Source organism: Peromyscus eremicus, chromosome 9 (genome assembly GCF_949786415.1).
Source record: "Peromyscus eremicus chromosome 9, PerEre_H2_v1, whole genome shotgun sequence".
NCBI lineage: Eukaryota > Metazoa > Chordata > Mammalia > Rodentia > Cricetidae > Peromyscus > Peromyscus eremicus.
The window spans coordinates 107,868,984-107,878,530 of NC_081425.1; the positions used below are offsets into that span (position 1 = coordinate 107,868,984).

The following is a 9,547-nucleotide window of genomic DNA, read 5'->3' on the forward strand; positions in this document are numbered from 1 at the left end:
ACCTTCTCAATTATACAAACAGTAAGTACCCAGCAGCGGGAGAGCTGCCCTCCGCATCCTCCCCGCACGCAGCCCTAAACCAGGCGCCGAGCCCGGCTTTGCCTCTCAAACCCGATCACAAATCAGCAATTCGGATCGATTAGCTTCTCAAACAGCCCTAGGGTTCTCGGGGCAAGACTCTCCCAGCCCTAGGCTAGGAGCGGGCCAGAGAGCTGCAGGGGCACCCACCCTTCCCCAAGTCCCCTGAATCCCTGCGCGCCTCCTGGCCCTTCCGGACTCTTCGAGGTCGTCCTTAGGCGGCAGGGAGCTCTCCCTCGACCTCCGACGCCAGCCAAGGCGAGCTCGTTGCTTTTGCATAAATTAATAATTCCCCATTAACAAGTTCCCCCCTCCAAACGCGACGCCCGCGTCCATGCGCCACATCCTAATGAGGTAATTATCATTTGCGCGTGTTCGGGGCTGGCGCGGGCTCCGTAGGTAAATGGCAGTTTATTAGCACGGTGCCCAGCTCGGCTGCGCAGGGCTAAGGGATACTTCGGTGATTAGACAGACCCTCGGGGGCCCTTTGAGGTAGTGCGTCCGGGACACTCCGCCTTCCCCGCGTACCCTAAACCTATAGGCCCCCCAAAGTTGTGAATCACGCAAAGAACTCTGCCTAGGTTTGGGTTTGGGCTCCCCCCACCTTCTTCCACAGGCAAAACCATCACGATTCTTCCCCCTCCCCCCTCCCTCTCTTCCCTCCTTCCCTATTCGCAAACCGCTCGCACTTTCCCGAAGGGAGCGCGGGCGCCAGTTGCCTCCTTTAAAGTTTGAGGGGCGGTGGCGGCGGCCGGCAGGCGCGGGGGAACGCAGGGTCCTCAACGGGAGTCGCGCCGCCGCCCATGTCATTCCACTTCAAGTGACTTCATGTGATGTCAGCTGAATGTAAAAGACAGTGATCTCACGCGGAGGGGAAGATGTTTGCCATCAAAATGTGACAGAAGAGACACGCTGCATGGCTCGGAACGCATCTCCTTGGAGGTGGGGGAAAGAGGTAAATGCGGGGTGGCTCTCCCTGTCCTCTTTCACTTTGCCCTTTCAGTGCCCAGCTCCCAGCACGCGTGGCAGAGGCCTGGGTCCAGGGAAGGGTTGGGGAGTGTTAATTTGAGACTCCTTTCTTCTACCCCCTCTTCTTCTTTCCTTTGTACAGCCTCCCCCTTCTTCCCCCTTTCATAGTCCCAGGGCAAGGGCTGGTGGGTTCCTCTGCGCGCCGGGTTAATGGGCGGTAATTTGGTACCCTTGGGTGCACTTTGTTCTGCCTCTGTTCATTTGAATGCAAATGGGTGACCCGGGCCGACTAGGTGCTTATTAAATTGCGGTTTCCCCCCTGCCTTTTCCGGAATGCAGACTTAGAGGAGAGAGGCTGTGCCCTGGCCCAGCCTGGCTCAGCCTCGCGCGCCATGGCCAGCTCAGCTTCCCTGGAGACCATGGTGCCCCCGGCCTGCCCGCGCGCTGGAGCGTCACCAGCCACTTCTAAAACACTAGCCTTCTCCATCGAGCGCATCATGGCCAAGACGTCCGAACCCCGAGCGCCTTTTGAGCCCCGGCCTCCTGCACTAGAGGCAGACAGCAGCCAGAGCAAGAAACTGCTCAACCTCTGCTCGCCGCTGCCCTGTATGATCCCCCTCCAGCCTCTAGGCTACGAGGTGCCGTCCAAGACACTGCTCAGTTACTCGGAGTTCTGGAAAAGCAGCCTCCGGGCGGGCGGCGGCGGAGGAGGAGGCAGCGGCGGGGGGGGCCCAGTGTGCGGCGCCAGCGGCTTGTGCAAAACCAACTGTGGCGTGTGCTGCAAGGCCGAACTGGGCCTTGCGCCGTCTGCGCTGCCGGCCGGCAGGGTCATCAAGCCGCAGGTCATCAACCAGGCGGTGGGGCTGCCGGCCAGCGGCTCGCTCTACTACTTCAACTACCTGGACTCCACTGCTTACCCACCATCGGAGCTCCTCGGCAGCCACCTTTTCCCATCTGGCCTCCTCAACGCACAGGCCCCCACTTCCCTGGCTGCTCACCCCAAGCTTTTTCTGCTGGAGAACGCCAAACTGGCCAGCCTGACTGCGGACAAGTTCCCCCATCCAGCTCCCTATCCCCATAAGGAGCGCTTGCCTGCGCCGCTGGAGCAGGTGCTGAAGGAGAACTCGGCCTTGACCGCTGACCGAGGGGGAGTCAAAAGCCACAGCAAACTCCCAGGGGGCTCTACTGACAGCAAACCCAAAAACTTCACCTGTGAAGTGTGCGGCAAGGTGAGGCCTAAGGTTCTGGGGGAGGGAGCTAGCAGCCACCTGCTTTCTGGGGCGGCCTGTACCTCTCGGTCTCCAGCTCAGGAGCTCCCCAATAGCTGTGTACTCCATTGGATACCTAGTTGAACCTCAGTTTCCTATCTGAAAAATGGGGTTGTTGTCAGTCCTCACACAGTTGACAAAAGGACTCGGGCTTCGGATGGGGTGGTTGGTTGGGGGAGGTAAATTGTGGCCTCCGGAGCCGATTCTAGGCCCTTGGCCGACTCAACACAAGTTCCGCTCTCATCCTTCCATAGGTCTTTAATGCTCACTATAACCTCACCCGCCACATGCCTGTCCACACCGGAGCTAGACCGTTTGTGTGCAAAGTCTGTGGCAAAGGTTTCCGCCAGGCCAGCACTCTCTGCAGACACAAAATTATCCACACCCAGGTACGTGGCCCCTAGGTCAGGCCGATCGGCGTGCACCCTCCGCCCTAGTCTGAGCGATGATGATGTTGGGTTCTCCTTACCCTTGGTGGGGGGCTGCTGTGTCCCTTGGAGGTGTTGCCGACGCCTCGGCCTCACTGTACGCACGCCCCTCTCCGCAGGAAAAGCCACATAAGTGTAACCAGTGCGGCAAAGCCTTCAATCGGAGCTCCACGCTCAACACGCACATCCGCATCCACGCGGGCTACAAGCCCTTCGTCTGCGAATTCTGCGGCAAAGGCTTTCACCAAAAAGGTAAGGTACTGGGCTTGGCACTCCTTCATCTCATCTCGAGGGCTGAGAGGGTCGCAGGGGCGGGGTTGGGGGGTGCTGAGAGAGGTGGGTGGATAGAGGCAGCACAAAAGCCCCAGGCTGGGGCGCAGCAATTCTTTGGAATCGGGTTGTGCCGAATATAGGTAGCCGCTCTCCCGGCTGGGTTAGTAGACCTCGATGGATTAAGGCTTGATTCACAGGAGGTGATGAGGGAGACTGAATTTTGGAGCTGGAAATTAAGGAAAGGGGCAAAAGGGAAAGAAGTAAAGCCTTTTCAGCCCTTTGTAAGCAGTACTTCCCTTTAAAGAAAGGAAGAAAGAAAGAAAGAAAGAAAGAAAGAAAGAAAGAAAGAAAGAAAGAAAGAAAGAAAGAAATCAAAGCATCATCTTCTTCCTGGGAACAACTTAAGATTGGCGGGGGGGGGGGGGGGGGGGGGTGAGGGGTCGCCCAGTGCTCCCAGAGCCTGGGACTCTACCCAATTTCCAAGGTACTTTTGGGTCTTCAGATAGTAAGTGGGGTTTGGGGGTGAGGGCACGAAGAACTGAGTTACAGAGCCTAGGTTTGTGTGATTTCTTGGAGCGAGGCATCAGCTGGAAGAACCCGCTGCTGCCTCTTTAGGCTGCACAAAAGTTTCCTAGGCGGCAGAGCTCGGCAGGAGGGACGCCTCTTGGGACTCTGTACTGAGCAGGGCTGGGGCTCGGCGGGCTGGGTAAAACCTGGCCCACTGTCCCTTCTGGAGCGCCCGGGCCTTGATGCAGACGAAGTTTGACAACTTCTTAGTTTGGAGAGGTCGCGCCCGCCTAGTCAAGCATCGCCTTCTGAGCCACTGCAGGGACCGAGGGGTGGGAGACAAGGGGTGGGGGTTGGACAGAGGCGGGGACGACTCATTCCACGACGAGCCCCTACTTTTTTGTTTTTGTTTTTGCTCTCCTGTAGGGAACTACAAAAACCACAAACTCACCCACAGCGGCGAGAAACAGTACAAATGCACCATCTGCAACAAGGCCTTTCACCAGGTCTACAACCTCACCTTCCACATGCACACCCACAACGACAAGAAGCCGTTCACGTGCGCCACTTGTGGCAAAGGTTTTTGCAGAAACTTTGACTTAAAGAAACATGTGCGCAAACTTCATGACAGCGTGGGTCCCGCCACCGCCCCCTCTGCAAAGGACCTGGCCAGGACAGTTCAGAGCTGAGAGCTATTGCCTTGCTTTTCCTTCCTGCTCTGTACCAACCCAAGCAAATCACACGTATAAACTTATTTCTAAAATTAAAAGGAAAAAAAAACTATAGCAGAGAGGCTAAAATCTATTTATCGAAACCAGCATATTTTGGGGAAAGGTAAACGTGTCCTCGATGACCAGCAGCAAACACGTGGCTCCCGCCTTTGTACATTCAGGAAACGTATTTAAATCCAGTGCGCTGAAACATATTTAATTCCAGGCCTGGGCTTCTCTCAGGCAGCCGGCTTTTAATCCCAGCCTGTCACCGTGAACGCCAACAAGAGCGTGATGTCCCCAGCCATCTTCACACAACCTTGTAATCTCTCCTGTACAAGCGAACACGGATTATTACACATATATAACTCAATAAACAGAACCATTAGTGCGCGTTTTCTTTTCCCCATCCCCTCGCCACGAGGTCAGCTCAGCAAATACAAAGAAGGAGGTGGAAGTGGGAATTTATAGCGTTTCTTTTCCCAAATGAGACTTCCTTGGGACACCCGGGCCAAGCTGAGGCTAAACCGGTACTCCTGGTATGCTGGTATATTAAAGCACCCAGGAGCATGGGCCAAAAGACCTCCATCCGACTCCATCAAGAGCCCAAGGTTTTATTTGGTGAATGAGATACTTGGGATTCTTATTTGGGTGAGAAAAAGAAAATTTAAGGGTTAAAAGTGTCTGGATGCCGTGGAGTAGCAGTTGGGTATCCCCGAACTCAGCAGCACGCAGTGCAGGAAGAAGGCCAGGGCTTGAGGAGCGCAGCCACTGTCCGAGCCCCTCTGGTGGCGGCAGCTAGAGGTTGTCCAGCCTTGGGCGAGCTCGCGGTGTCCCTTGCCTACACTCCAGGTCCGGGCTAGCTACAGGGTACGCACGCGGCACCCTGCCGCGGGAGGGCGCGCCCAGCTCCCAGAGCTGGTCGCTGTGTTCTCCCGGGTCCTGATTACCACGCTGTTAGCCCGCTTCCTCAATAGCTATCTCTGCCGCCATGCACACTGATGAAATGATCTCACGCTTGCTTTCTAAGTAATGACCCAAATTAAGAGAGAAAACAGAGACCCTTCAAACAGCATTACATTAATCATCTAATCATTCCCAGGAGGGGGCCAGCCGCCGCCGCCCCGTTTGATCCGAATCTAGATAATCAAGAGCTCGGATTACTGGCGCGTCGCGCCTGGCCTCCTCCCTCCGCCCTCACTCCCCTCCACACTTTTAATATCGGCGCGGTGATTCAGCCCACGTCTTCTGTAACATTATTTTCCTACACCAGAGGAAATGGGGCGCTGGGCCCGGGAGTGCTCTTCCACGCAGCCTCCGAGTTGAGGAGGCGAGGACTTCTGAGTGCTGACCCCACCCGGATTTCCACCGCGGTGGTGGCTATTTGGAGGGAAGGATGGTTACTGCAAAGGGCAATCCCAGGTAACTCTGACAGTAACGAGTGAACATTAGCCCAAAGCGTTGTATACAGTAGGCACTCATTACTGAGAATGCCAGTGACTTCCACCAGGAGAGAGAGAAAAAAGAAGAAGAAGAAGAAAAAAACCCTCCTATTTCCAAGGCTTTCTTTCTCAGCCAGGCACTCAACACCTTCCCTGTAGCTTTAGCAACAATTTGCAAGCTGGTCTCTCTCTCTCTCTCTCTCTCTCTCTCTCTCTCTCTCTCTCTCTCTCTCTCTCTCTCTCTGTGTGTGTGTGGGGGGGGGGGTTATTCCCACTCTGTGGAGAAAGAAAGAGAGGCAGAGACCATCTAAATGACATGCCCAGGGTTCCAGGGCGAGGTAGGGCAGGGATCCAAAGTCCGGGCTTCTAAGAGACCATCGCTTCCTTCAGTTTTCATTGATGGAAAGCAGTCTCAGGATTGTGGCCTGGAGACGCTCCTGGCCAGGGTGGAAGATCTATACTGGTCACAGCCAACCCTTCTGTCCCAATCCGAAGACCCATTGCGCTGAGAAGGAGAATTGTCGATTTTGTTTGCACAGAGGACAGCGACAGCTTCCTCAGGCTGTCGCAGGGGTATTTTTAGTACCTCCGATTCAGAAATAGGAACGCGTACATTAGAATTCCATTTCCTGAAAGGAGAGCGTCCTCGTTTTTTTTTTGTATTCCTCCCCTTCCTCCTCCCTCAAGTCTGGGAAGACGCAGCCAGGGGAGGGGGACGAGGAAGCCAGAGGGAATTTAAATGCTATCTTGTTCTGGCTGTAGTTCCCTGAGGAGAGATCGGGACCCACAGGAGAAAGCAGATTTAACTTCCAACTCTCTGTGCATGCTATAAACTCCAGGAAACCCCGAAGGGGTGAGGAGGACTTGGCCGCAGAGAATATGAACTTCGCTCCTGGAGACTGCTTGAGTTTGAGAAGTCAGCTCCTCCAATTCTTTTCAAAGTGTTTTATTAACTTTGCTTGACATTATTACACCCCACTCAGTTCCTGAGCAGCTGAGTGCTCTGTAACAGTCATTTCCATCAAAACTCTCTTCTCCTCTCCCTCCTCCTCATCTCCTTCCTCCTCCTCCTTCCTCCTCCTCTTTCTCCTCTCCCTCCTCCTCCTCTCCCTTTTCTTCCTCTCCCTTTTCCTCTCCCTCCTCCTCCTCTCATTCTTCTCCCTCCTCCTCTTCCTCTTCCTCTCCCCCTCCTCTTCCTTCTTCCCTCCTTCCTCCTCCTCATCCTCCTCCCCCCAGAGGCCTCTTTTCAGAGGTGCTGCTTGGAGAGCCTATCATGACAACCATATCTTCTTAAATACCTCGGGAAGATGTTTGTACATAGGCAGATGCTGGGATATTGAGGGTGAGGAGAGCGGCTTGCAGGTGGGAATTGTGGTCAAGTGTTCTCTTAAAAAAACTGGTCAATGAAAGAGGGAGCATGCCACCCAGAGAGCTAGTTTTTTAACCATCAAGTAACAGAATCTTGGGAAAGTCTTCCGTTGTAACTTTTCATAAAAGGATCTCCCATCTTATAAACTGGAGAAACGTGTTTTCAGGTTTTGGCAGTGTTGAAGTGCTATGGGGATTGTTTCCTTGCAAACTCTGAAGGAATAACACACAACTCAGGTGGAGATGGCATTTCCCTCCTGCTCATCCCTCCTGCCAGGAAGAGGTGCTCTGACTACAGGTGAACCTGCGCAGTTTCCCCTCACATTGGGAGCCCCTGGAGGTTGTTTCTCTTAACTTGATTGTTATTTAACCTTCACACCCGCTCCTGTCAATCATGTGTACCGTACCTGAGAAGGTGGTATTTCACATCTGATGGTAATTGTAGGTAAACAGTTGTTCTGAATCCAGGCTGAGCTCTGGCTTTCTCGGGTTGGAAGTCGTTCCCTAGTTGAAGAGGTCTGTTAGTTTGAGTGTGGAATCCAGGAAAGAATTCCTTCACCTGAAAAGAGAAGAACCCTGAGGGCACCTTCCTGGCTCCCTCCATGACCATCTTAGCCTGCCTCCTTCTGACCTTTATGCATTGGAATTGGTGGGTGACAGGCTCTGTTTGCTCTCATTTTTTTCCCTCCTTAATATTAAATTGTTTGCATGACATGGAGTTTTCAATATTAATAAATAACTTAAACAAGGTAGTCATCTACTGCATATTAATATTCTAACCTTGATTAAATCAAAGAGGCCACCCAGAAAAAAATATTTAAAAGAAAATCAAATTGCGGGGGAAGGGAATCCTGTCATAGACACAAAAAAGACTCCAATTATCTTTTCCCTACAAGATGTTTGTTCTGTCCATGACTGCTCACACTTCAGCAATCTTGCCAGCAAGACTCAAAAAAAAAAAAAAAAAAAAAAAGCCTTCTTCCAAAGCCACAGCCTTGTACATAACAGATTGTACAGTCCTATTGCCTTAGGCGGGTTAGAGGTTCCTCTCCACAAAGAGCGACACAGAGAAGTGCCAGCATCCAGATACATTTTGGGGGGCACTCTGCATGCTCTTGCCTTGGCTGCAGAAATGGGTTTGCATGGGGCCCCAATTTGCTGTTTGGCTCACAAGAAGGTAGAGAGCTGCCTGAGCCAGACCCTAGAGCAGTAAGATGTCAGGTGTGCTGGTGGTAAATGGGCTGGGGGAGGGAAGGGCAGAAGGGGGTGCTGCCAAAGAGGGTACCCGAGTCTTGAGAAAACGCTGGGAAATAAACAACCTCAAGGCAGCTGCGTTGCCCTTTTCCCTGCACTTCCCTCTCAAACGTCTGAGCAACCAGTTTGCTCCCAGAAACATGTTAATTGCCAACAGAGCTCATTAAGGCATGCACATGCAAAACACAGCAAGAAAGATTAAGTGGACAAAAGCGCAATAATGAACTGTCAACAATCGGGCCCATCTACAGAACCAGGATCACTCAAGAACGAGGCATTTAGAGGCAACAAAGGATTGTCTGGGACAGGAAGAAAAGACGACCTAGACTTTTGTTTAGTCAACACAATTGATTACAAATGAGAGATTAACAGGATAGCTTCAGATTTTTTTTTTAAAGGAGGCAGAAAAGAAAAGTCCAATTAAGTCCACCGAATGTTAACTACATTGCGTTCCATGCCTAGCCCCAAAGAAATTCTCATTAAACCATCCCTGGCGATCCCTTTTGGAAAGTAATTTGTCTCCCTGATGGAGCAGAGAAAGAGAATCGTGTAAAAGAAAGCGTTAGTTCTTGGCACAATGAGCTTAGGAGACACACTAGAAAGAGCCAAAGGGGGAGTTAATGAGCATCTGACAAGCCTCTTGGATTCCGGCCTAGAGAACAGCGATGAAAAGATGAAATTGGCCAACAACTATTCTTTATATCAAACATAAAAAGGCCAATCCGAAATGGGGCTGCTCAAGACTGGATGAAAGTAGGCAGCTCAAGGAAAGGAAGCCGTGGCCAGGCCCCTCGCCGGACAGTGGACAGACAGTCTGAAGAACTCAACAGGCCAGAAGTTAGGAAATCAGGTGAAAAGGAGGCAGGCACTCTGTACAGGACGACCTCCCCACCCTGACCTTTGCAGGTGCTGAGCTGAAACTCTAGTGCCCATCCCCCACCCTCTGAATATTTCTTTGGGAGTGCGATTGTAACATGCCTGCATTTGAGGAGTACCTCCCAAAGTTCTTTTAATTTGATAATTAGCTCCTGAAATTTACCTCCCTCTTTAAGATCCCTCTTGGCTTCTGGGGGTACTGTCCGATACCAAAGCATGTTAAGGTGGTCTAGTAGCCTTTCTCTTAGCAGCCATTCAGAATTCTCAGCTCTATTGACAGGCTTCCCAATTCTGTGTTGGGAAGACTTTCCTCACACTTGGATTTGTGGAATAGGTCATGGAGGGTTTAAAACTACGTCTCGTCCTTGTTCATG

General features: G+C 52.3%; 1 protein-coding gene across 1 annotated transcript; it reads left to right on the top strand.

The window, feature by feature from the left end:
- The first annotated feature begins 1,439 nt into the window (after positions 1 to 1,439).
- On the top strand, positions 1,440 to 4,212 carry Fezf2 (FEZ family zinc finger 2). Its single transcript, XM_059274573.1, has 4 exons — positions 1,440 to 2,276; positions 2,570 to 2,704; positions 2,863 to 2,995; positions 3,950 to 4,212. Exons 1-4 carry the CDS (start codon positions 1,440 to 1,442, stop codon positions 4,210 to 4,212), a joined length of 1,368 nt encoding a protein of 455 aa, XP_059130556.1.
- Positions 4,213 to 9,547: the final 5,335 nt, after the last annotated feature.

Coding starts and splice junctions, on each gene's coding strand:
- Fezf2 (XM_059274573.1), top strand. CDS start 1,440: ATGGCCAGCTCAGCTTCCCTGGAGACCATGGTGCCCCCGGCCTGCCCG. Junction 2,705..2,862: donor ACAAAATTATCCACACCCAG/GTACGTGGCCCC, acceptor CCCTCTCCGCAG/GAAAAGCCACATAAGTGTAA. Junction 2,996..3,949: donor CAAAGGCTTTCACCAAAAAG/GTAAGGTACTGG, acceptor GCTCTCCTGTAG/GGAACTACAAAAACCACAAA.